General features: G+C 51.9%; 1 protein-coding gene across 2 annotated transcripts; it reads left to right on the top strand.

The window, feature by feature from the left end:
• IQCN (IQ motif containing N) lies at positions 1–26468 on the top strand. 2 transcript variants are annotated; one of them, XM_070587413.1, is made up of 4 exons: positions 1–104; positions 14046–14174; positions 15440–19054; positions 25460–26468. In XM_070587413.1, exons 3-4 carry the CDS (start codon positions 15470–15472, stop codon positions 26384–26386), a joined length of 4512 nt encoding a protein of 1503 aa, XP_070443514.1. In that variant the 5' UTR covers positions 1–104; positions 14046–14174; positions 15440–15469; the 3' UTR covers positions 26387–26468. The 2 variants fall into 2 exon arrangements, with proteins under 2 accessions (XP_070443514.1, XP_070443515.1); XM_070587414.1 differs by having other exon boundaries at positions 48–104; positions 14041–14174.
• The last annotated feature ends 80 nt before the right edge of the window (positions 26469–26548 follow it).

Genomic DNA, 26548 nt, shown 5'->3' with positions numbered 1-26548 from the left:
GCTGGAGGGGATTGGCTGGGTCTTGGCAGTGACTCACAAAGGCCTTGTGGTACTAGGGCCCTGAGGCTGGCCATTCAGGCTGGTGGCTTCAGCTTCAGGGGCAGGTGAGTGGGGCTGGTGGAGGGTTGGTGGGGGGCAGACCGGGCTGGGTCATTTTCATCTGGCCCTCAGAGTCCCCTGGGCCCTCCGGTCCACTCAGCACCTTAGCCCCACAGAACAGGAGTGCTAGGGGCCGCTAAAGACCTGATGGTGGGTTTGTCTGCTTTGGGGATCCAGCCGGGAGACCCTCATGTCTCCTTGGGAACCTGGGAGAGTGGGCTAGCTGGTGTGACAGATAGGGAAACTCAGGCTCAGAGGGTTTAATCATAATTCCTGAGACAGCCACTTGGCTTATGTGTCCGGGGATTCCTATTCCTTCTTCCTGTCCCCTGTAATCCCATTTCTCTCACTCCGTCGTCTATCTGTTTGCTCATTCTGGTTGAATTTATCAAGAAGTCTGAACTATGCAGCTGATGAAACCCCAGACCCTGGGATGGACCCATTCAAGTCCCGAAGCTCCCATCTCCAAGTTCTGAATCTTGGGCTACACTCATCCATCCAACCATCCATTCATCCAACCATCCATCCACCCACCCATCCACCCATCCACCCACCCATCCACCCATCCACCAACCCATAAACATCTGCTGAGCATCTACTGTGTGTACTGTTCTAGGCACTGGGGATTCAACAGCAAACAGAAGAGACAGACATCCTACCTGTGGGCAGCTCATAGTCTAAGGCAGGAGGCAAATCAGAAACGATGTAAGGAAGACACAGCATTGGGCCTGCCTGGTGGTGTAGTGGTTAAGTCCCTGCGCTCTGCTTTGGCGGCCCAGGGTTTGAGGGTTTGGATCCCAGGCACAGACCTACACACTGATTGTCAAGCCATGCTGTGGTGGCATCCCACACACAAAATAGAGGAAGGTTGACACAGATGTTAGCTCAGGGACAATCTTCCTCACACACACAAAAAAGACACAGTATGTTGACTTCTCTGGGCCTCAGTTTCCTCCTCTGTGAAGTGGGGACAATGGCTGTGTCCCCTTCCAGGGGAGCCAGCCTCAGCCCCTTTTGCTGTTCTGATTCAGTTTACATTGACCCTTGTTCTGAATGGGCCCCGCCCATCTTGGGGCTGGGATGGAGAGTGGGTAGGGGCTGGACGCTCGGACATCACACGGGTAAAGCAGAATGTTCGTCCTGGACAGAGGCGGCACGTGGGCCTTTGAAAACAAACCGATTCTCATTGTCTCCGTCTTGAAGTGTTTGTCCATCATCATATCAATCATCGGTATGGTTGAATTCTGCCTTTTTACTATTTTTCTTTCTGCTGTCTCTGAGTTTTATTTCTGCAGTCACCCTCTTCTGCCTTCATTTGGGTTATCTGAATCTTTTTTAAAGTTCCATTTTAAGTTCACTATTGCTTTTTTTTTCCTGGCTGCTCAACCAATTGTCGTATACATCCTTAAGACACGATTGGCTTAGAGTTACTATCATTTGCTTCACCTAAAGTGTAGAAACCTTTCAACTATATGCCCTTCACATCCCCACTCTTGTCCTTGACACTCCGTTTGTCAGAGGAGTTACATCTACATAGATTACACATGCCACAAGGCAATGCTTTAATTTCTGTTTATCTAGTCATATGTATTTTATTTAAAAAAGAGGAAAATAATAGTCTTTCCTCTTGATGCAGATATTTACCATCTCTGACGTGCTCTTCATTTCTTTCCGGTGAGCTGAGCTTCCTTCAGCTTGAAAGCTTTCTTAGCATTTCTTGTAGTACAGGTGTATGGGCGACAGATTTGCGGTTTCTTTTATCTGAAAATGTTTTCATTTTAACTCTATTCTCAGAGGATATTTTCACTGGATGTAGAATTATGGGTCGGTAGGGGTTTTTCTTTCGGTGTCCTGTGTCAGTCCTCCCTATATTGCGTTGGGCTCTGAAAGCCCCTCCCGATGTGAGCTCTGTGATCCAGAGCAGTGGCCCCACCTTCGCCTTTCGAATGAGTGCGATGTTAGCCTTTCCAAGTAGAGGGGCTGGTGAGACACTGCAGGAGGAAGGGGCTCTCCTGAGGGAGGGACCGGTGGTGGAGGGGTGAAGACCCCAGGCGGAACCTGCCGCAGTCGTTGATCCAGAAGGTCGTTCCTCTGCCACTTTGCAGCCTTGACCTCGTGAAAACCTTTCTCCAGCCTTCTTGACCCCAAAACAAAAGGCTTCACGGTGGCCCATGCACTCTGCTGGCCCCGTCCCGACCAGCACCTAGACTCTCGATGTGTGCTCAAGTGTGTCACCAGTTGCTAATAGTCTGCTCCTGCACCTGTGCTCCCGGGGAGGGTGGCCTTTTGCTTGCCGGGAAGCTCCAGGCCTGCTCTGGCCTGACCAAACCAGAAAGCGTCTCTGCCGTCTGCTGGGCTGAGCCAAGTCGTCTCTGAGGTCTGAACCTGTTCCAAATTTGCCTCTCCTTAGGGACACTCCCTCAGCCTTCGGAAAACACAAAGTTTCCTTTTATCTCATACTCTTTTGTTATCATTAATAATTTGAGGCTGGCCCCATGGCCGAGTGGTTAAGTTTGCGCACTCCACTTTGGCGGCCCAGAGTTTCACTGGTTCAGATTCTGGGCGCGGACATGGCACCGCTCACAAGGCCACGCTGAGGTGGCGTCCCACATGCCGCAACTAGAAGGACCCATAACTAAAATATACAACTATGTACTGGGGGGATTTGGGGAGAAAGAGCAGGAAAAAATAATTTTTATATGAAACTTCCCTGGTTTAACCTGTGTGGTTCTGTCTCCCGCCTGCACCCTGGCCACCGTCATCTCAGACGAGGAGCTGCTGAAGCCCTGCTCCACTGTGTGTTATGTATCATTTTTCTCTGACTGATTTCCAAATTTGATCTTTGTTTTTCAGAACATTGACTGTGTTGAACTCAGGTGTGTTTTTCTGTATATTTATCTTACATAGGGTTTGCAGAACTTTTTAAATCTGTAAAAACAATTTTCAACAAATTTTGGCCTCTATTTCTTCACATATTTTTATGCCCTCTTTTTCTGGGCACCCCCAGAAAACTGGGCCTCCAATTACATGTATGTTAGACCTTTTGATGTTGTCCCACGATTCCTAAGTCTTCCCTTCTGGCCCACTTTTCCCTCTGTGTTCTTCAGAGTGGGTGACTTCTGTCCCTTTATCTTCAGGCTCACTGACTCTTCAGTCATCTGCTCTCTGTTTAGCCCACCGGAGAATTTTTAAATCTCAGATATTATTTTCAGTTTTAGAATTCCACCTACTTCTTTTCTGATATCGATTTTTTTTTCTATTTCTCTGCTGAGATGCCCCAACTCGCCACTCCTTATGAGCATATTTTTCGGTTTAGCATAATTATAATAGCTGTTCTAAAATTCTTGCCTGCTAATTCCAACATTTGGGGCATCTTGGGGTCATACTCCATTGGTAAGTTTTTCCCAGGAACGTGAGTTGTATTTTCCTGTTTATTCATAAGCTGAGTAATTTTGGATTATATCCTAGACGGTGTGGATGCTCTGGACTCTGTTACCATCTTCTGAAAAGTGTGGGTATGTTTGTTTCAGCAGGTCATTAACTTGGGCTCATTATCACATGCACTGCAAACATTTTCCCCAATATTTTGGCTTTTGGCCTTATTTATGGCATCCTTTGCCATACAATTTCTTTTCTCTTTATGAAGTCAAACGTATTTATCCTTTTCAGAGCTTCTGCATTTCCTGTTTAGTTTTATAAGAGATCCCTGATTCACAGGTTATACACACATTCTAGTAAATATTCTCGTATTTTTAATCCATACAAATATATATTTTTTTTTGCAGGGAAAGATTTGCACTGAGCTGACATCTGTTGCCAATCATTCTTTTTTTTTCTTTTCCCTCCCCAAAGCCCCAGTGCATGGTTGTATATCCTAGTTTTAAATCCTTCTGGTTCTTCCGTGTGAACCACTGCCACAGCGTGGCAGCTGACAGGCAGGTGGTGTAGTTCTGAGACCAGGAAACAAACCCGGGCTGCCGAAGTAGAGAGCACTGAACTTGAACCGCTAGGCCATCAGGGCTGGCTCTGAAAGTTTTTTTAAAGATTTTATTTTCCCTTTTTCTCCCCAGAGCCCCCTGGTACATAGTTGTATATTCTTCGTTGTGGGTCCTTCTAGTTGTGGCACTTAGGATGCCGCCTCAGCGTGGCTTGATGAGCAGTGCCATGTCCGCACCCAGGATTTGAACTAACGAAACCCGGGGCCGCCAAAGTGGAGCACGCGAACTGAACCACTTGGCCACAGGGCCAGCCCCAAGGTCCTCTTAATTACTCTTCTTGTTCATGATCTTCTTCTTGGCTACTCTCATTCACCCTTCCATTTTATCACTGAAATCGTTTCTTCCGTTTTAAGAAAACTGTCCACTGAGATTCTAAGTGGAGACATTGCGCTCCGTGGAGGGAGTGCCCTCTTCCTGACCTTGGGCTGCACCTTTCACATGGCTTTTGTCCCCTTTCCTGGCCTTCGTAGAACTCTTGGCTTCTGTGTAAAATTTGTTCCTATGAATTGTATAGTTTGTGACATTACTATGAATGGTATTTTTTTCCCGTTTCCATTTCCAGCTGGAAAGCTGGGAGCTGTGTATATAAGTGATCTCTTGGGTCTTCTAGGTAGACAATCCCTGCCCCAGCTACACTCTCCTTTTCAAATATTCATACTGGCTCTTCAAGTCCTGTCATCATGCTTTTACTGTCACCACCAAAATCAATGATTCTGAGATTCCTGCAGTGAGGGTGCCAGCTGCTCACCTCGCTCTTCCTTGAGTGCAAATGACTAGGATTTCATCACTTAAAATGACATTTGCTGTGCTTAGCCTCACTGTTTTTAGGTATTATCCTATGTATAAGTTTTTTTTTGAGGAAGATTAGCCCTGAGCTATCTACTGCCAATCCTCCTCTTTTTGCTGAGGAAGACTGGCCCTGAGCTAACATCCATGCCCATCTTCCTCTACTTTATATGTGGGACACCTACCACAGCATGGCATGCCAAGTGGTGCCATGTCCGCACCCAGGATCTGAACTGGCGAACCCCGGGCCGCTGAGAAGCGGAACATGCACATTTAACTGCTGCACCACTAGGCTGGCCCCTATCATTTCTACTTTTGAGTGAAGGGGTCAGGTTCCCACGTCATATCATTCTGCCACCTCAACTAAAATGCTAAAACCCCTTTTTTTCCCCACTGAGGGAGATTCACCCTGAGTTAACATCTATGCCAGTCTTCCTCTACTTTGTATGTGGGCCGCCACCAGAGCGTGGCTGATGAGTGGTGTAGGCCCACGCCTGGGATCCAAACCCATGAACCCAGGTTGCCAAAGTAGAGTGCACAGAAATTAACCACTATGCTGCTGGTGCCTGCCCCCCAAATTTTTTAATTGAAATTCTGTTCATTAAAGTCCTCATGAGCCCACCTCTCAGACAAACACACGCACACACACACACACACACACACACATACAGATAGTCTCCGACTTATGATGGTTTGACTTACAACTTTTCGACTTTATGATGGTGCGAAAATGATACACCTGCAGTAGGCCTTGTACTTTGGATTTGGATTTTGAGCTTTCCCCAGGCTAGTGATGTGTGGCACGGTACCCCTCGTAATGCGGGGTAGCGACAGCTGTGAGTCAGCCACACTCTCATCAAGGTGAACAGCCAGTACACGTACAACCATTCTGTTTGTCACTTTCATATGGAAGTCAATAAATTACTTATGAACAAATTACAAATGAATATCCATAAATAGATATTCAACACTTTATTATAAAATAGGCTTTGTGTCAGATGATTTTGCCCAACTATAGGCTCAGGAAAATGTTCTGAGCATGTTTAAGATGTGCTAGGCTAAGCTACGATGTTCTGTAGGTTAGGTGTATTAAATGTATTTTCGATTTACGATATTTTCAACTTATGATGTGTTCATTGGGATGTAATACCATTGCAAGTTGAGGAAGATCTGTATAATCATTTGTCAATTTGATGTTTCTGCCTCTAGATTTTTCTATGCATGTTCCAAAGTGTGTGTTTGTACAGAATCTTTTTTTTTTTTAAAGACTGGCAACTGAGCTAACATATGTTGCCAATCTTCTTTTTTCTTCTTCTTCTTCTTCTTCTCCCCAAAGCTCCCCGGTATATAGTTGTACAACCTAGTTGTGGGTCCTTCTAGTTGTGGCATGTGAGATGCCACCTCAGCATGGCTTGATGAGTGGTACCATGTCTGCACCCAAGATCCGAACCGATGAAACCCTGGGCCACGAAAGTGGAGTGCGTGCACTTAACCACTCAGCCACGGGGTGGACCCCTGTACAGAATATTTTTAAAAAGTCAAGTCAGGGGCCGGCCCAGTGGCACAGCGGTTAAGTTCGCATGTTCTGCTTCGGCAGCCAGGGGTTCACCGGTTCAGATCCCGGGTGTGGACCTACGCACTGCTTGGTAAGCCATGCTGTGGCGGGCGTCCCATGTATAAAGTAGAGGAAGATGGGCATGAATGTTAGCTCTGGGCCAGTCTTCCTCAGCAAAAAGAGGAGGATTGGTAGCAGTTAGCTCAGGACTAATCTTCCTCAAAAAAAAAAAAAAAAGTCAAGTCAGATGGTGCATATGGTGCAACCTGCAGTTGTCATTCACGATTATGCCGTGACTATTTGCTCACATCGTCACACGTTCCTGAGTGTCACTTAGAAGTATTTGGGCCTCTTTATGAAGGTCATGCATAGAGAAAAGCACCCAGGTTGGATTTTCTTTTTTTTTTTTAATTATTTTTTATTGAGTTAATGATAGGTTACAATCTTGTGAAATTTCAGTTGTACATTATTGTCTGTCAGTCGTGTTATAGGTGCACCCCTTCACCCTTTGTGCCCACCCCCCACCCCCCACTTTCCCCTGGTATCCACTAATCTGTTCTCTTTGTCCACATGTTTAATTCCTCATATGAGTGGAGTCATATAGAGATTATCCTTCTCTATCTGGCTTATTTCACTTAACATAATTCCCTCAGGGTCCATCCATGTTGTTGCAAATGGGACAATTTTGTTCTTTTTTTTATGGCTGAGTAGTATTCAGTTGTATATATATACCACGTCTTCTTTATCCAATCATCTGTTGATGGGCACTTAGGTTGCTTCCACGTATTGGCGATTGTAAATAATGCTGCGATGAACATAGCAGTGCATGGGACCTTTGGAATTGCTGACTTCAAGCTCTTTGGATAGATACCCAGTAGTGGGATAGCTGGATCATATGGTAGTTCTATTTTTAATTTTTTGAGGAATCTCCATACTGTTTTCCATAGTGGCTGCACCAGTTTGCATTCCCACCAGCAGCGTATGAGGGTTCCTTTTTCTCCACAACCTCTCTAACATTTGTTACTATTAGTTTTAGATATTTTTGTCATTCTAATGGGTGTAAGGTGATATCTTAGTGTAGTTTTGATTTGCATTTCCCTGATGCACAGCGATGATGAGCATCTTTTCATGAGCCTATTGGCCATCTGTATATCTTCTTTGGAGAAATGTCTGTTCATGTCTCCTGCCCATTTTTTGATCGGGTTGTTTGATTTTTTTGTCATTGAGTTGTGTGAGTTCTTTATATATTATGGATATTAAGCCTTTGTCAGATGTATTACTTGCAAATATTTTTTCCCAGTTAGTGGGTTGTTTTTTTGTTTCAATCCTGTTTTCCTTTGCCTTGAAGAAGCTCTTTAGTCTGATGAAGTCCCATTTGTTTATTCTTTCTATTTTTTCCCTTGTCTGAGAAGACATGGTGTCCAAAAAGATCCTTTTAACACTGATGTCAAAGAGTGTACTGCCTACGTTTTCTTCCAGAAGCCTTATGGTTTCAGGTCTCAGCTTTAGGTCTTTGATCCATTTTTAGTTTATTTTGGTGAATGGTGAAAAAGAATGGTCAATTTTCATTCTTTTACATGTGGCTTTCCAGTTTTCCCAGCACCATTTGTTGAAAAGACTTTCTTTTCTCCATTGTAGGCCCTCAGCTCCTTTGTCAAAAATTAGCTGTCCATAGATGTGTGGTTCTATTTCTGGGCTTTCAATTCTGTTCCATTGATCTGTGCACCTGTTTTTGTACCAGTACCATGCTGTTTTGATGACTGTAGCTTTGTAGTATGTTTTGAAGTCAGGGATTGTGATGCCTCCAGCTGTGTTCTTTTTCTCAGGATTGCTTTAGGAATTTGGGGTCTTTTGTTGCCCCATATGAATTTTAGGATTCTTTGTTCTATTTCTGTGAAGAATGTCATTGGGATTCTGATTGGGATGACGTTGAATCTGTAGATTGCTTTAGGTAGAATGGACATTTTAACTATGTTTATTCTTCCAATCCATGTGCATGGAATGTCTTTCCATCTCTTTATGTCGTCATCCATTTCTTTCAGAAAAGCCTTGTAATTTTCATTGTATAGGTCTTTCACTTCCTTAGTTAAATTCACCCAGAGCTATTTTATTCTTTTTGTTGCGATTGTGAATGCTATCGTGTTCTTGAGTTCTTTTTCTGGTAGTTCGTTATTCGACTATAGAAGTGCTACTTATTTATGTAAATTGATTTTATACCCTGCAACTTTGCTGTAGTTGTTGATTACTTCTAAAAGTTTTCCAATGGATTCTTTGGGGTTTTCTATATATAAGATCATGTCATCTGCAAACAGTGAGAGTTTCACTTCTTCCCTCCCTATTTGGATTCCTTTTATTCCTTTTTCTTGCCTAATTGCTCTGGCCAAAACCTCCAGTACTATGTTAAATAAGAGTGATGATAGAGGGCATCCTGTCTTGTTCCTGTTCTCAGGGGGATGGTGCTCAGTTTTTGCGCATTCAGTATGATGTTGGCTGTGGGTTTGTCATATATGGCCTTTATTATGTTGAGGTAGTTCCCTTCTATCCCCATTTTGTTCAGAGTTTTTATCATAAATGGCTGTTGGATCTTGTCAAATGCTGTCTCTGCATCTATTGAGATGATCATGTGGTTTTTATTCCTCGGTTTGTTGATGTGCTGTATCATGTTGATTGATTTGCGGATGTTGGACCATCCCTGTGTCCCTGGTATGAACCCCACTTGATCATGATATATGATCCTTTTGATGAATTGCTGAATTCTGGTTGCCAAAATTTTGTTGAGAATTTTTGCATCTATGTTCATCAGCGATATTGGCCTGTAGTTCTCCTTTTTCGTGCTGTCCTTGTCAGGCTTTAGTATCAGCATGATGTTGGCCGCATAGAATGTGTTAGGAAGTGTTCCATCCTTCCTAATTTTTTGGAATAGCTTGAAAAGGATGGGTATTAAATCCTCTCTGAAAGTTTGGTAGAATTCCCCAGGAAAGCCATCTGGTCCTGGGGTTTTATTCTTTGGGATGCTTTTGCTTGCTGTTTCAATCTCTTTCCTTGTGATTGGTCTGTTCAAATTGTCTGCTTCTTCTTGACTAAGCTTTGGGAGATTGTAGGAGTCCAAGAATTTATCTATTTCCTCTAGGTTATCCATTTTGCTGGCATATAGTTTTTCATAGTATTCTCTTATAATCCGTTGTATTTCTGCAGTCTGTTGTTATTTCTCCTCTTTCATTTCTGATTTTGTTTATTTGAGCTTTCTCCATTTTTTTCTTTGTAAGTCTGGCTAGGGGTTTGTCAATTTTATTTATTTTCTCAAAGAACCAGCTCTTTCTTTCATTGATCCTTTCTACTGCCTTTTTTGTTTCAATAGCATTTATTTCTGCTGTGATTTTTATTATTTCTATCCTTCTGCTGACTTTGGGCTTTGTTTGTTCTTCTTTCTCTAATTCAGTTAGGTGTAGTTTAAGATTGCTTATTTGGGATTTTTCGTGTTTGTTAAGATGTGCCTGTATTGTGATGAATTTTCCTCTTTTCTTTTTTTTAAAAGATTTTATTTTTTTCTTTTTTCTCCCCAAAGCCCACTGGTACACAGTTGTGTATTCTTCGTTGTGGGTCCTTCTAGTTGTGGCATGTGGGACGCTGCCTCAGCGTGGTTTGATGAGCAGTGCCATGTCTGTGCCCAGGATTCAAACCAATGAAACACTGGGCCACCTGTAGCAGAGCGCGCAAACTTAACCACTTGGCCACAGGGCCAGCCCCTGAAATTTCCTCTTAATACGGATTTTGCTGTATCCCATATGAGTTGGTATGGCATGTTATCATTTTCATTTGTCTCCAGGTATTTTTTGATTTCTTCTTTAATTTCTTCAATGATCCATTGCTTGTTCAATAGCATATTGTTTAGTCTCCACATCCTTGTGCCTTTCTCAGCATTTTTCTTGTAATTAATTTCTAGCTTTATAGCATTATGATCAGAGAAGATGTTTGTTATTATTTCAATTTTTTTAAAATATGTAGAGGCTTGCCTTGTTTCCCAAAATATGGTCTATCCTTGAGAATGTTCCATGCGTGCTTGAGAAGAACGTGTATTCTGCTGTTTTTGGATGGAGTGTTCTATATATGTCTATTAAGTCCAACTGTTTTAGCTTTTTGTTTAGCTCCACTGTTTCTTTGTTGATTTTCTGTCTGGATGATCTGTCCATTGATGTGAGTGGGGTGTTGAGGTCCCCTACTATTATTGTGTTATTTTTGATGTCTTCTTTTAGGTTTGTTAATAGTTGCTTTATGAACTTTGGTTCTCCTCTGTTGGGTACATAGATATTTATAAGCATTATTTCTTCTTGATGAAGTGTCCCTTTGATCATTATATATTGGCCCTCTATGTCTCTCTTTACCTGCCTTATCTTGAAGTGTGTTTTGTCTGATATAAGTATTGCGACACCTGCTTTCTTTTGTTTGCTATTAGCTTGGAGAATTGTCTTCCACCCCTTCACTCTGAGCCTGTGTTTGTCCTTGGAGCTGAGGTGTGTTTCCTGGAGGCAACAAATTGTTGGATCTTGTTCTTTAATCCATTTTGCCACTCTGTGTCTTTTTATTGGAGAGTTCAATCCATTTACCTTGAGGGTGAGTGTTGATGCATGTGGGCTTAATGCTGTCATTCTGTCACTCGTTTTCCAGTTTTCCTGTGTTTCCTTTGTTTCTCGTCCTGTGTGTTTTAGCCTACCCATTGACTTCTGCAGTTTCTTATGCTGAGTTTCGTAGATTTTTCCTTATTTATGTTTTGTGTCTCTGTTCTGTTTTTTAGTTTAGTGGCTACCCGAAGTTTGTATTTAGAATCTCGTGTATAACATAGTCCATTTTCTGGTGGTCTCTTACTTCCTTAGCCTAGACTGTTTCAGTCCCTTTCCTCCTCCCCTCCTAAATTATTATTTTCATCTCTTATTCCAACTTGTGTTGTGAGTTTGTGATTAGAGTGATAAGATTGTCTTTGCTTTGGTGATTTCCTTCCCTTTATCCTAATGCTATAGTTGAATATTTGCTGTCCTATTCAGATTCTATTTGTCTCCCTACTCTGTGTTTTGTGACCCCTTTCTCCCTTTTTCTCTTTTTTCAGGTATGAGAGCCTTCTTGAGGATTTCTTGTAGTGGAGGTCTTGTGACTATGAAGTCCCTTAGCTTTTGTTTGTCTGGAAAAGATTTAATTTCTCCCTCATATCTGAAGGATATTTTTGCTGAATAGAGTACTCTTGGCTGAAGATTTTTATCCTTTCAGGTTTTGAATATGTCACTCCAATCTCTCCCAGCTTGTAAGGTTTCTGTAGAGAAATCTGCTGAAAGTCTGATAGGGGTTCCTTTGTAGGTTATTTTCTTCTGCCTGGCTGCCCTGAGTATTCTTTCTTTGTCATTCATTTTTGCCATTTTTACTACTATGTGCCTTGCAGTAGTCTTTTTACATTGACAAATCTAGGAGATCTGAAAGCTTCCTCCACACACATTTCTCTCTCAATCCCTAGATTTGGGAAGTTCTCTTCTATTATTTCGTTGAGCACACTTTCTGCTCCATTTTCCTTTTCTACGCCCTCAGGAATTCTGATGATTCTTAAGTTGCATTTTCTCATTGAGTCAGCTATTTCTCAGAGATTTTCTTCAGTTTTTTAAAATTCTTAGTTCTCTTTATTCCTCTGTCTGGAGCCGTCTATCTTCGATTATGCTAATTTGCTCCTCTATGGTGTCCACACGGGTATTCATGGAATCCGTATTCTGTTTTATCTGATCCATTGTATTTTTCATCTCTAGTATTTCTGATTGATTCTTCTTTATAGTTTCTATCTCTTTTGTGAAGTAACTCCAGAACTTGTTGACTTGTTTCTCCATATTTCCCTTTACCTCATTGAGTATTTTGAACTCATTTTCACTTAGTTTACCCATTTCCACTTCCTCAGGACCTACTTCTGTATTTTTATTGTTTTCCTTTTGGACTGGAGCTTTTGTAAATTGCTGGATGGTAGAGGAGCGGTTTTTGTGCATGATGGTGGTATTTGGCAGCAGTTACAGCCTGTCACCACTAGATGGGTGTTGAGAGGCTTGTTTTCTGAGCCCTGCACCTTCAGCCACGATGGCCCTGCACACCGCGGGTTGGGCGAGGAGGGGCACTTTCTCTTGCACACTGACCTGGATTGGATCAGCTCTAGCTCTCTGGTCTCCCGGGGCCCAGGCTTGCTGGGGTTCCCCCACGCGAAAGCTTTCCCCCGTTAGCGGTTTTCGCTGCTCAGGCGGTGGGAGTCCTGCACGATCCCGTGGATGCGCAGCCCCTCCCCAGCTCATTCCCGCCCCCACGGCAGCGATCCCAGTCTCTAGGGGAGGGAGCGAAGTTCTCTCCTACCCCGTTCCAGCTCCTCCGAGGGCGGCTCCAGCCTCTCCGACCTCTGTCATTTGGTTGCTGTGGGTCTCCGACGATTTCTGTTATTAGGATTTTTTTTTTGGTTAGAAAGCAGTTGCTCTTTTTGGTTGTAATTTGGAGGGGAGAGAGTCCCAGGTGAGCTCACGCCGCCCTGTTGCTGACATCCAGGTTGGATTTTCACACTCCAAGCCAACCTGGGGGTGATTGGCTCCCAAAGGCCCCTTGTGCCCTCTCTTAGCCAGCCACCACAAGGGCAGTCACTGTCCTGATTTCTAATAGCAGAGCTTAATTTCTTCTGTTCCCTTTCTAATTTCCTGTAATTGGAATAACAAATTTGTCCTCTTTTATGTCTTTCACTCAACATAATGTTTGTGAGATTCATCTATACAGCCACGTGCGACACAAATGACATTTTGGTCACCAATGGACCGCATAGACCATGGTGGTCCTGTCGGATCAGCACCACACAGCCTAGGTGTGCAGTAGGCTGTACTGTCTGGGCTTGGGTAAAATGATGTTCGCATAACAACAAGATCGCCTAACGTGTTTCTCAGAACGTGTCCCTGTCGTTAAGTGACACCTGAGTGTATGGGTGAGCTCATTCTCATTGTTATGTTGCCTGGGATTCATTGCTCTATACGTTAGTCAATATTTCTATTGACATTTATTTATACTGATATGGTGATTAATATACAGTTGACTTATCCATCTCCTGTTAATGGGCGTTTGGATGGTTTCGGGTTTGGGGTGAGTATAAACACCTGGACGTCTTGAATGTATTCGTCAGGCTGGAATTGATGAGTTGCCTTCGAGACACTGACAGTTTCCCCAAGCAGTCTGGATGCATCCGTCTTTTTAATTTTAGCCACTCTTGTGGATCTGGGCAATATTTCTCATGGCTGGATAGCATACGGCTGTGTGCATGTTTGACTGATTAATTTAAGCCACCTCCTGTTGAGAAGCGTTCGGGTGGTTTTTGTTTTTGACCCTTCTAAGCCATACAGTGATGAACATCCTCCAACACTCTTCCTGGTGCGCTTGTAAATGATGCCCGAGCGATCACCTTTTTGGTTATTCCCAGTTGTTTTGTTTTTATGTACAAAGTAACACTGGAATAAATTTCCTCGTACAATCATCTTTGTGAATTTAAAAGTTTTTGTTTTGAGATTTTAGAGTTTTTTTGCTTTTAACATCTCTTCTCATGTTCGTCTTGAGGACAGAGCCAGCCCTGGGCAGTGTTGCTGCACATTGCATGGGATGAAGGGCTGAAAGCTGCTTCCTCTTGCAAGCTGGCTTCTGAGATTGCACCTTCTTCTCCTGCACCTCCTCCAACTCTATGACCCTCCAAGGTATGAAGATATCTGGGCAAAGGGTCTGGCTGGTCCAGCCAGAAAGGGGGGACTTGTGCCAAACAAGTGTGTTATGCTCCAGGTTATGCCTCAGCACTGCTTGACAGCATCCCAACTCTCTCTGCACCAGGGTATTTCTGAAAGCCACGTTCATCCCCTCATTTTTCCCTCTGCCCATATTCCCATCTGTCATTGATCTATCCATCATCTATCAGTCACCCACCATCCATTCCCCCATCCAGCCAGCCATTCATCAGTCCACCTCCTATTCATCGATCTCTTCACCAGTTCCTCCAGGTCTTTTCATTTATACAGCCATTACCTGCTCAGATTTCATCCATCCACCATCTACCCACCCACTCATCTATCCCTCCATCCATTCCTCCCTCCTTCCGTCTATCCACTTATCCCTCCACCCACCCATCCTTCCAATCCTCCTTGCCTCCCTGCCTCCCATCACCTTTCCACTCACTCATCCACCCATCTATTTACCCACTCATCTATCTATCCATCCATCCATCTATCCATTTATCCCTCAACTTACCCACCCACTCACCCATTCATTTATCTATTTACCCACTCATCCATCCATCCATCCATCCATGTGCCCGTTTCCTTATTTATTGATCTGCTCATCAATTCATTAACATCACTCATCCACTCTTCCATCCAACCAAGCCTTCATCCATCCCTCCAGCCCATCCACCATTCATTCACCCACTGATTTATCCATTCAGTATCTAGCCATGCATCCATCTATCCATCCAATCTCCAATCCACTCACCCACTCCTTGACTAATCAAGGTAGCCACTTACCCAACACTCACCCATTCACAGCCTGGAGCCAGGCCCTGTGACTGAGATGGGGATGCAGAAATGACTCAGACCTGGTTCCTGCCCTCTAGGAATTCACAGTCAATGGGGAGAGGCAAATAACAACACATACACACAGACACACACAAACAGGAAATTTCCGAAATGGTGTGATCAGTGCTGTGCTCTAGTATGTCCAGATACAGCGGAAGTTTGAGAAGCAGGTCGGTGGTCAGGCATTCAGATGAGATGTGTGCTGCGTGCCAGTGCTGCGGTAGCCACAGGATAGGGAGGGAGATATGGCTCTCTGGGCAGGTGGCTGGGAGAGAGAGAGCCTGCAAAGGAGAGGGGGAAGATTGCAAAGTGCCAGGAACACGGGGTGAGTGCCCGCCCCAGCCAGACACCTCTTGTGTGCATGACTACACTCACTGACCCCCCGTTGCTGCCCCCAGGCACTGCTGACCTGCCTAGGAACCGAGACAATGCAGCAAGCAACACAGTTACAGTTGTCACCCAATGGGCAGAGCTGTTACCAGCTCCAGCTCGTCCCCAGTCTCCAAGACAAAGCAGGGACATCATATCCACAGCCCCAGCAGGAGCTGCCTTTGTCCAGGAAGACCCTTCTGCCACAGCTGGACAAGGACAAGACGGCGCCTCACCGTATGCCACGCCTCCGGGCTGTGGTTGAGAGCCAGGCCTTCAAGAATGTCCTGGTGGATGAGATGGACATGATGCTGTCCCGCGCAGCCACCCTCATCCAAGCCAACTGGAGAGGCTACCGGCTCCGGCAGAAGCTGATCTCCCAGATGACGGCAGCGAAGGCCATCCAGGAGGCCTGGCGACGCTTCAGCACCAGGCGCCTCCTCCGGTCCGGCAAGATGGTGGAGAAAAAAGTTAACCTGGAGGAAGGGGACATCCCTTACCACCCCCCACAGCAGGTGCGCTTCCAGCCCCTGGAGGAGGCCAAGTCCCTCCCGGCCCAGCCCGTTATGGTGAGCAGGGAGACTCAGTTCCCTTCCTCCGACAGCCTGGCTGCCTGCGCCCACCAGCTGGCCCTGCTGCAGTCCCAGGGCACTCCACAGCCTGACGTGCAGGCTCCTGGTGTTACGGGTGGCCCAGGGATCACCTTCCTGCCACAGCAAACCATCACCATCAGGCTTCCATGTCCAGTGAGTCCAGATGCAAAGAGCCAGCCATGCTTGATGACAAGAACCGTCAGAAGCACCTGCCTCGTCCACCACGTAGAAGGGGACATGATGAAGACCAAGCAAGTAATTTCCAGAGCTAATAAGGCAGGAGCCTCGGGGCCACCGTTCGGAAAGTGTGCCCAGGCAGCTCATGGGCCTCTCAAGACCCAGCCTCAGGCCCCCGCAGAAGCAGAGGTCCTCAGAGCCCCAGTGCAGAGAGGCCCAGTGCCTGTGACGACCAAGACCCCACCCCAGCCGTGTCCAGCAGCTACGATGACCAAGACCCCACCCCAGCCGTGTCCAGCAGCTACGATGACCAAGACCCCACCCCAGCCGTGTCCAGCAGCTGCGATGACCAAGACCCCACCCCAGCCGTGTCCAGCAGCTACGATGACCAAGACCCCACCCCAGCCGTGTCCAGCAGCTACGATGACCAAGACCCCACCCCAGCCGTTTCCAGCAGCTACGATGACCAAGACCCCACCCCAGCCGTGTCCAGCAGCTGCGATGACCAAGACCCCACCTCAGCCATGCAGAGTGCCCACGGTAACAATAACCAAGACCCCACCCCAGATGTACCTGGCGGCCCCGATGACAAAGACCCCGCCCCAGACGTACCCAGCAGCCCCATTGACCAAGACCCCACCCCAGATGAGCCCGGCAGCCACGATGACCAAGACTCCACCCCAGATAAGCCCGGCAGCCACAATGACCAAGACCCCACTCCAGTCGTGCCTGGCGGCCATGATTAACAAGACCCTACTGCAGATGTACCCAGCAGCCATGATGACCAAGACCTCACCCCAGCCATGCCCAGTACCCACGGTAACAATAACCAAGACCCCAACTCAGGTGTATCCAGTGGCCCCAATGACCAAGACCCCACCCCAGACATATCCACGAGGCGTGATGACCAAGATCCCACCCCAGCCTGGTCCGGCTGCTCCGATGACCAAGATTCCAGCCCAGATGCAACCAACAGCCTCAATGACCAACACTTCACCCCAGACACGACCGGTCGCTATGATGACCAAGACCCCGCCCCAGACGTGCCCCATGGCCTCAATGATTAAGCCCCCAACCCAGACACGACCAGCAGCCATGATAACCAAGACCCCGCCCCAGATGTACCCCATGGACACAATGACCAAGACCGCACTGCAGACGTGTCCAGCGGTGGCCAAGACTCCATCTCAGATGCTCTCGGGAGCCGCAGTGACCAAGACACCTCCCCAGACGCGCCTGACAGCCATGATAACCAAGACCCCAGCCCAGTTACGCTCGGTGGCCGCCATCCTCAAGACCTTGTGTCTGCCCCCTCCGGCAGCTCCACCTCCAGCAGGAGTGGCAGCTGCCATTCCCAACACCTCATCCCACGCATCTCTGGATGGAGCAAAGGCCAGGGCTGTGGCAAACACACGGCAGGCGGCGGGCATGGTCAAGGTCTCGTCCCACTCGTACTTGACTGAGGGAAAGGTGAAATGCTTCCCCCCACCTGCCCTGGGGGCTGTGGCTCCCAAGGCTCCAGCCAGGCCTCCTCTGGAAGCCGAGAAGATTAAGGCCTTCCCCCAGAAACAGGGGAAAACGGAAACAGCACGTAACACAAGTGCGGCCGCGGAAATGCCCAGGGCTCCCTCCTGGGCCAAGGTGGCCGAGGATGGGAGCAAGGCACACCTGAGGATGGACATCAGGAAGGTCCAGTCCCAGGTGTATGTGCCTGTAGAAATGGCCGTGGCCCTGCCGCAGGCACAGGTGGCCACACGTGTGAGCACAGCCTCGTGCCAGACGTACCCGCCTGCCAAGCTGACCAAGGCCCAGTCTCTGGCGCACCTGGACACCTGTCTGACCAAGGTGCAGGCCCAGGCGCGTCCGGCCAACGGGGCCGTCAAGGTCCAGTCCCAAGTGCATCTGCCCGCGGGGCTGAGCACGGCCCCGTCGCAGGCCCAGATGGTCTCGGAAACGGCCAAATGCTTCTACGCGGCCCACCAGCCTGCTGAGCTCAGCAGCAAGACGCAATCGCAGCCACTCCTGGCGGGGTTCAAGGCCTCCACCCAGCCCTGCCAGCATGTCGGCACCCTTGGCACTCTGCCCAGAGCCAAGCTAGAGGACAGACTGACCCAGCTCCCGCCCCACAGCTGCGCCCAGGGCAAGGCCACCCAGGGCCCACGCCAGGGGGCCTTCGAGACCCAGAGCTTGCCAGTGCCTCTGCTGGCATCTGCCGGACACTCCACGTGCAACGTTGAATCCTGGGGTGACAGCGTGGCCGCCCGGGCCCAGCCATCACTGGCCAGCCCGGCCATACCCTGCCAGGAGGAGCTAGCAGCCTCCCAGCTTGCCTCTCTGTGCGCTGAGCTGGCCGCCCTGCTGGGCTCCCAGGAAGACATCCGTGCCCTGCTGGCCCGAGCGCTCTCCCAGGGGGAAGCGAGGGCAGCCCTGAATCAGGCCCTGTCCAGCGATGTCCTGGGCTCCACGGTGGCCAAGGCCCTGTCCCCAGGCATGCTGGGCACGGCGCTGGTGAAGGTGCTGTCCTGGAGCAAGCTGGACATCGCCCTGTCCCACACCATGTCCTGGGGTGAACTTCAGGCAAAACTCACTAAGGCCACGCAGGGCAAACTGGTGGATGTGCTCAGCAAGGCCCTGACGGAGGAGGAGCACGCCGCCCTGAGCCAGGCCCTGTGCCAGGGCGAGCTGGGTGCCATCCTGAGCCAGCCTTTGTCTCAGGCGGCCCTGAGGACTGGAGCCGGCCTCCCCAAGGCGGCCACAAAAATGATGAGAAGCGGGATGACTGTGATGCCCTCCCCGATGGAGGTGGACCGGAGGGAGAGCCCAGTGGCCACATGCGGGCCCATCCTCAGCCCTGGGAGACCACAGCCCAGCAAGGTCAGGGTTCTCTCGGCCGGGGTCTGGGAGGGCTTTGTCACAGGCTGGCCCACCAGGCTCTTGGAGGGGATGGGGGATGGGGCCGGGATCATGGGGTCACCCTGCTCATCGGTGGTCTCTGTGGGAGCCTCCCTCACCAGGTGGGTGATCACCACCATTTATCAGCATCCCCTGGCCGCTGCCCTGGACCCCACTCTGTCACGGGAGATGGGGCCCAGCAGGGACTCCTCTTTACAGCTATATCTGAACCTGGAGGTCAGTGAGGAAAATGTGTGCCCTCACCCAGTGGTCCTTGAATTGGCATCAGATCTCAACCCAGTGGCGAATGACACGGGCCCCAATTTGCCCAGGTCACCCCACCTGCAGCCTCCCCCTAGTGTGTGGCAGCCGCTCATTGCCAATGGCGTGGGCCCGAGCACCAGCCAGCCATCAGTGGCCAGTGGCACAGCCCTGAGCTCCCACAATCCACACGTGGTCAGCAGGGTGGCCTCACGCCCGTGGACGTCGTCGGGGCAGGGCAGGGTGGCCCCGGGCCAGTTTCTCAGCACTGTGGGTAATGGGAGGGCCAACCAGTCTCACCAGTGTGCCACTGCCCATGGGGGTTCTGCTTGTTGGTGTCAGTCCTCTGGGGTCGGCAGGGTGCCCCCCAGTGTGTATCGACCCTCAATGGCCAAAGGTCCACAACAGCCATCCATGGTCCCTGAGGAGGATATGCAGAGGACTCAGTCCCCAAATCATAAACGGGCCTCCCTGGGCACTAGGGATGTGATCAACAAGGTGACCTCAAGTCCACAGAGGGCTGCCACGGTGAGCAAAGTGTCCTCAACCCAACCACGGACCCACAAGGCCTGTGACGTAATCCCACTTCTCCTGCCTGGTTCCGTGGCTCCTGCTCGCCGCCAGGCACCCAAGACTCAGGCAGATGCCAGTCCATCCCAAGCCTCCCCAGGCAGTCCGTTGGCCTCCCACCTTCTCCATATGGCCACCTCTGGGCAGGAGAGGAATCGAATGCAGGCTACCGTTTCCAGCATGCACTGCCCACAGGGGCTGCTGATGGGCCCCACACTCAGGAAACTGGTGGCCAGTTTGCCACAGGGTTCAGATGATGACTTGGCCAGAAGCTTCTCCCAAGGCTCCACGGACTACAGCCCAAACATGAGTGACTCCCAGAGCTCACTGTGTACCTGCAGCTTGCACAGCATGTCCGCCAGCTCCGTGGCCAGCCTGACCTCTGTCCACCTGGTGGAAGAGGAGTCCTGGGAGGCCAGCTCGCACAAGGACCTCCTTCTAGATGGTTCCCTCTCTGGGGAGGCCATGGAAAGGCCCCTGGAGCTTGAGGATGTGGAAGAGACCGAGATAGTGGGCCATAGGCACATGATCCCAAACCTCCACCAACAGTCCCCCGCAGCCTCAGAGCCGACCCCCACTCTGTACCACAGCTCAGTGTCCAGTCACATGACCTTGGGTGTCCACTGGGGCTCAGATGGTCAAGATGACAGGGATATGTCCTTAGGCCAAAGCTCCATGGGTCCGAAAGAGAGCTTGTCCCAGAAACCCGACAGGACAGAGCTGACAAGAAGTCTGTCTTCAGGTAATGTGGTCCCTACCATTTATCAGCAGCCATCTGTGGCCAGGAGGTTGACTCCAAGCCTATTGCAGCCATCAGTAGCAAGTAAGGTGGCCCCAACCCCAGGCCAGCCTTCTCTGGCCAGTGGGGTCACCCTCAGCCTATCCAATTCATCTAAGGCCAATGGGGTGGCCCCCACCCTAGGCCGGACATCTATAACCAGTAGGGCGGCCCCCAGCCTAGGCCAGCCATCTCGAACTAGTGGAGTGGCCCCCACACTAGGCCGGACATCTATGATCAGTGGGGTGGCCCCCAGACTAGCCCAGCCATCAGTGACCAGTGGGGTGGCCCCCAGCCTAGGCCGGACATCGATGACCAGTGGGGTGGTCCCCAGACTAGCCCAGCCATCGATGACCAGCAGCGTGGCCCCCAGCCTAGGCCGGACATCTATGACCAGTGGGGTGGCCCCCAGACTAGCCCAGGCATCAGTGACCAGTGGGGTGGCCTCTAGACTAGCCCAGCCATCAGTGACCAGTGGGGTGGCCCTCAGCCTAGGCCGGACATCTATGACCAGTGGGGTGGCCCCTAGACTAGCCCAGCCATCAGTGACCAGTGGGGTGGCCCCCAGCCTAGCCCAGCCATCGATGACGTGTGGGGTGGCCCCCAGACTAGCCCAGCCATCAGTGACCAGTGGGGTGGCCCCCACACTAGGCCGGACATCTATGACCAGTGGGGTGGCCCCCAGCCTCGCCCAGCCATCAGTGACCAGTGGGGTGGCCCCCAGCCTCGCCCAGCCATCAGTGACCAGTGGGGTGGCCCCCAGCCTAGCCCAGCCATCAGTGACCGGTGGGGTGGCCCCCAGCCTAGCCCAGCCATCAGTGACCAGTGGGGTGGCCCCTAGACTAGCCCAGCCATCAGTGACCAGTGGGTTGGCCCCCAGCCTAGCCCAGCCATCAGTGACCAGTGGGGTGGCCCCCAGCCTCGCCCAGCCATCAGTGACCAGTGGGGTGGCCCCCACACTAGGCCGGACATCTATGACCAGTGGGGTGGCCCCCAGCCTAGCCCAGCCATCGATGACCTGTGGGGTGGCCCCCAGCCTAGCCCAGCCATCAGTGACCAGTGGGGTGGCCCCCAGCCTAGCCCAGCCATCAGTGACCAGTGGGGTGGCCCTCAGCCTAGGCCGGACATCTATGACCAGTGGGGTGGCCCCTAGACTAGCCCAGCCATCAGTGACCAGTGGGGTGGCCCCCAGCCTCGCCCAGCCATCAGTGACCAGTGGGGTGGCCCCCACACTAGGCCAGACATCTATGACCAGTGGGGTGGCCCCCAGCCAACCCCAGCCATCAGTGACCAGTGGGTTGGCCCCCAGACTAGCCCAGCCATCAGTGACCAGTGGGGTGGCCCCCAGCCTCGCCCAGCCATCAGTGACCAGTGGGGTGGCCCCCACACTAGGCCGGACATCTATGACCAGTGGGGTGGCCCCCACACTAGGCCGGACATCTATGACCAGTGGGTTGGCCCCCAGACTAGCCCAGCCATCAGTGACCAGTGGGGTGGCCCCCAGCCTCGCCCAGCCATCAGTGACCAGTGGGGTGGCCCCCACACTAGGCCGGACATCTATGACCAGTGGGGTGGCCCCCACACTAGGCCGGACATCTATGACCAGTGGGTTGGCCCCCAGACTAGCCCAGCCATCAGTGACCAGTGGGGTGGCCCCCAGCCTAGCCCAGCCATCAGTGACCAGTGGGGTGGCCCCCAGAGTAGCCCAGTTATTGATGACCTGTGGGGCGGCCCCTAGCCTAGCCCAGCCATTGATGACCTGTGGGGTGGCCCCCAGCCTAGCCCAGCCATCAGTGACCAGTGAGGTGGCCCCCAGCCTAGCCCAGCCATTGATGACGTGTGGGGTGGCCCCCAGACTAGCCCAGCCATCAGTGACCAGTGGGGTGGCCCCCAGCCTCGCCCAGCCATCAGTGACCAGTGGGGTGGCCCCCAGACTAGCCCAGCCATCAGTGACCAGTGGGGTGGCCCCCAGCCTCGCCCAGCCATCAGTGACCAGTGGGGTGGCCCCCAGCCTCGCCCAGCCATCAGTGACCAGTGGGGTGGCCCCCAGACTAGGCCAGCCATCAGTGGCCACTTTATTGGCCTTCAGAGGACCCCAGCCCCCTGTGATCAGTGGTAAGGGTGGTGCACTCAGCCAGCCAAGCTGGGCCCCTGGGGTGAGTTCAAATGCACTGTCATCAAGGGTGAACACAGTGGCCCCTAGTCCGTGTCACTCATCATTTGTGAGTGAAGTCACCTCAAGTGCACCGTATCCGTGTGTGACTAGCAGCATGGGCCAGGCTCTGAGCCAGCCCTTTGTGGCCCCTGGGCTGGGCCCATGTCAAGATCCTCTGACGGCAAGGGGGGAAGCCCCACACCTCTGGGCCCCTGAGTTCTGCGAGGTGTCCCTGGGTTTCTGTCAGCCCCTTAGTGTCGGTGGGAGGTGCCCAACTGTAACTGAGCATCCCTCTGCCGCTCCTTCCACCCCAGTTCTCCACCAGGCATGCATGGCCCGCGGAGAGGACTCAGATTCGGGCCAGGCAAGCAGTGTGTGTCAGGGCATTGTGTTCAGGGACATGGCTGCATGCATACCCCAGGGCGCTGTGGCTGCTGGCATGTTCCCCAGGATGGCTCCAGGGACCTTGGCTGCTGGCATGTTCCTAAGTGTGTCTCAGGGACCTATGTGTCCTGGCATGACAGGGAGCATGTGCCAGAGAAGGGTGATGACTGGAATGAGCCCAGACCAATCTCAGGTGGCCAGTGGCACGGCTCCCATGGCAGCCCCGGCCGCTGTGGCAGATGCCCCTTTGGGTCATGAACAAGCCTCAGAGGTGGGCCCTGGCTGCTCCCTGGCTTCATTGCTCTGCGGACTGGCTATGAGTCCATCCAAGTCCCTGGCCAGCGGGGGCCCCGGCACGTCTCAGGGCCATGTCGATCTTCCAACATCTTTGGACCACCAGTGCCCTCCTGTACCCACAGTCGCTGCATCTGGTTACCAACAAGTATATGATTTCAGCTGGGAGCCTGGGATGGGCATAGCCAGTGGGCTGGCGCCATGTTCTGTAGCCAGTAGGATGACCACAGCTGTGACCCTAGGAACGGTGGTCAGTGGTGTGGCCCCCAGCCTTCTACCAGGTTATACGGTCAATGGTGTGGTTCAGCCCCTTCCTCCAGGGGCCATGGTCAGTGGCATGATCAGGACCCTGCCTCTGGGTTCTGTGGCGAGTGGGGCGTCCCCTAGTCTGAGTGTAGCACCTGAGGCTGGTGGGAAGAGGCGAGATCTCCCTGGAGGACCCTCTGCCAGTCTGACTGCTCTCAGCCTGCCCCAAGGCTCTGAGGCAAGTGCCCCTCCAGGTTCTGTGGCCTCTAGTGCAGTCCCAGCATCCATGGTGGGGGGGCTGAATCAGGGCCTGGCTCTGGGGCCCATGGCTAGTGCAGCTTGTCTGCCCTCCGCGGCTGGAAGCATGGCCCCGAGCCTTCTGCAGGGCTCCATGCTCGTGGAGACCACCCCCCAGCTGTACCAGGAAGCCCTGGCTGGGGAGGGCTCTACAGTCCCCTTCCAGGCATCCCACGCCACTAGCCTGGCTCAAGTTCATCCCCAGGCCTCGGAAGCTGGTGGCCCAGCCAGGGGAGTGCACCAGGTGCCCACGGTTCTGCAAAGAGCCTCACAGTTGCACCAGGCTCTTGGGGTGGCACCTTCTGAGACCACAGATGGCCAGGCCATGATGAAGCCACAGGACCTGTACGAGGCTGTGTCCCAGGTGTCCGTGTCCAGTGAGCAGTCCGTGGTCCTTGAGGACACCCCATGGATGGGCGATAGTCCCTTGGCAACTGAAATTGACCATGGTCGTGAATTTCTTGTAGAAGACGGGACTCTTCCCAATGGCCAAAGGCCCCTGTTGGAGGAGGTGGTCCCCAGCCAAGCCAAGTCTATGACCAGTGGTATGGCCCCTGTCCCTCCCCAACCCTCAAGTTTTGCCAAGCACTCCATAGGTGGCAGTGTCACCCCAATTCTGCAGCAGCCAATCAGCTGGGGGGCCCCCAGTTCCCACTTTGTGGCTGCTAGCAGGGTCCCTAGTGTGCAGATGGGATCTGTCAAGGGCACCGGGGCCCCCTTGGCTCATCAGCAGTCGTCAGTGGCTCACATTATACCCCAGAGCCACTCCTATGGGATTCAGGCTTCTCCCACAGTCTCAGGGTCACCCAAGCCGGCCTGTGGCAGTACTGTGGCATCTAGTTTGCACCTGGGGTCTGTGGCCGGGATGGGGACCCCAAGCACTTCCAGGTCAGGTGCCTTCAGCGTGGCCTCAGCTGTGCCGCCATACCCATCCATGGCTAGCAGGGCGGCGTCTGGGGGGCTCCAGATGGAAGCTGTCCCCAGTGCACCCCGGAAGCCAGTGTCTGGGGATGTGGCTCAGAACAGTCACCACGGCTTCCTTAGCTCGAGAAAATCCTACAGGTCTGTGCACGGGAAGCTCGTTTCTGAAATGCCAGATGATTCCTTGGCCAAGATTGTGCAGGAGCAGGCCTTCAGGAGTGCCCAGGAAGGTCCTAAGTATTCCACGGGGCCCCCACTGGCCCCACCGCCCATCATCCGCACCAGCCAGGTGGCCCACAACGCGGCCGCTCCTCGGCTGCACCTGGGGCGTCGGAGGGTGTCTCTGGGCTACGAGTCTTCCCCTAGCGGCTCTCGGCGGCCCCTTTGTAGCCATGAGTCACTTCTAGGGTCTCAGGATTTCCATAGCGCCGCGGCCCCTGTAGACAGTCACAGGGCATCCCTGACTCCTGCTGTCCTCCAGGGCCCCACGGAGGCTGGCGTGGCTGGTGGCCAGGCGTGGAACTCTGCTGTCCCCAGTGTAGCAGCTGGGCCCATGAACAGTGCTGCGGCCCCCGGCGGTGTGTGGGAGCCGGCCAGGGCCACCGTGCCATGGGACGCTGTGGGAAGCCAGGTGGTGGCGGATCCCAGACAGTCGGGGGAGCTGGTGGTGTCAGTGCAGGACATGGAGAAGATAATCAGCCAGGCCGTGGTCACAATCCAGGCGTGTGCACGCGGCTACCTGGTGCGCCGTACCATCAGGGTGTGGCACCAGTGGGCCATCGTCATCCAAGCTGCCTGGCGCGGCTACCGTGTGCGGCAGGAGCTGGCCCGGCTCTCCAGAGCAGCCATCGTCATCCAGGCCACATGGCGGGGCTTTTGCACCCGCCGGGGCCGTGCCCAGCAAACGCTGCAGCCGGGCACGTGGGCCGAAATGGGTGGCGGGACCAGGACGACGTCTGACCACCGCTGCTTCCAGTCCTGCCAGCCACACGTCTGTGCCCTTTGCCAGTCGCTGAGTCCTGGACTGGGGAGCCCGCCCAGCGTGGTGATGCTTGTGGGCTCCAGCCCCCGCACCTGTCACATGTGCGGCCAAAGCTTGCCCACGCGGGTGGTGCACGGCACCGGCCAGGGCTCTTGGAGCCAGGCGGGCATGCCCTGGGACTGTGCCTCGCAGCCCGTCACCCCGAGCCTCCAGCAGTCCCACCTCCAGAACAAGGCGGCCACGACCATCCAGTCAGGCTGGAGGGGCTTCCTCGTCCGCCGCAGGCTGAGACAGCAGCAGGGAGCAGCCAAGATGCTTCAAGCCACCTGGCGCGGCCACTCTGCCCGGTCTTCCCTCACCACGGATGCACTCCTGGGGCCAGCGGCCTGGGACAACCCGCAGCACACTCAGTGGCCAGGCGTCTAGGACCTTGGCTGCCCGATGGGGGGACCCCCGGGAGGGGCCGTGTGGCTCTCTGGGTCTAATGAATAAAGCTCTCTGCAGCCTGGGTCTTGGTCCACCTGTGCTCATGGGGGCATCTTGGGCATGGTGGTGGGGGGGTTGGGGGCATCTGGAACATCCTGGATG

The sequence above is a fragment of the Equus przewalskii genome, chromosome 20 (assembly GCF_037783145.1).
Source record: "Equus przewalskii isolate Varuska chromosome 20, EquPr2, whole genome shotgun sequence".
Lineage (NCBI taxonomy): Eukaryota > Metazoa > Chordata > Mammalia > Perissodactyla > Equidae > Equus > Equus przewalskii.
Note: the sequence above shows the minus strand (reverse complement) of the source record. Positions and strands in the feature narration are given on the sequence as shown.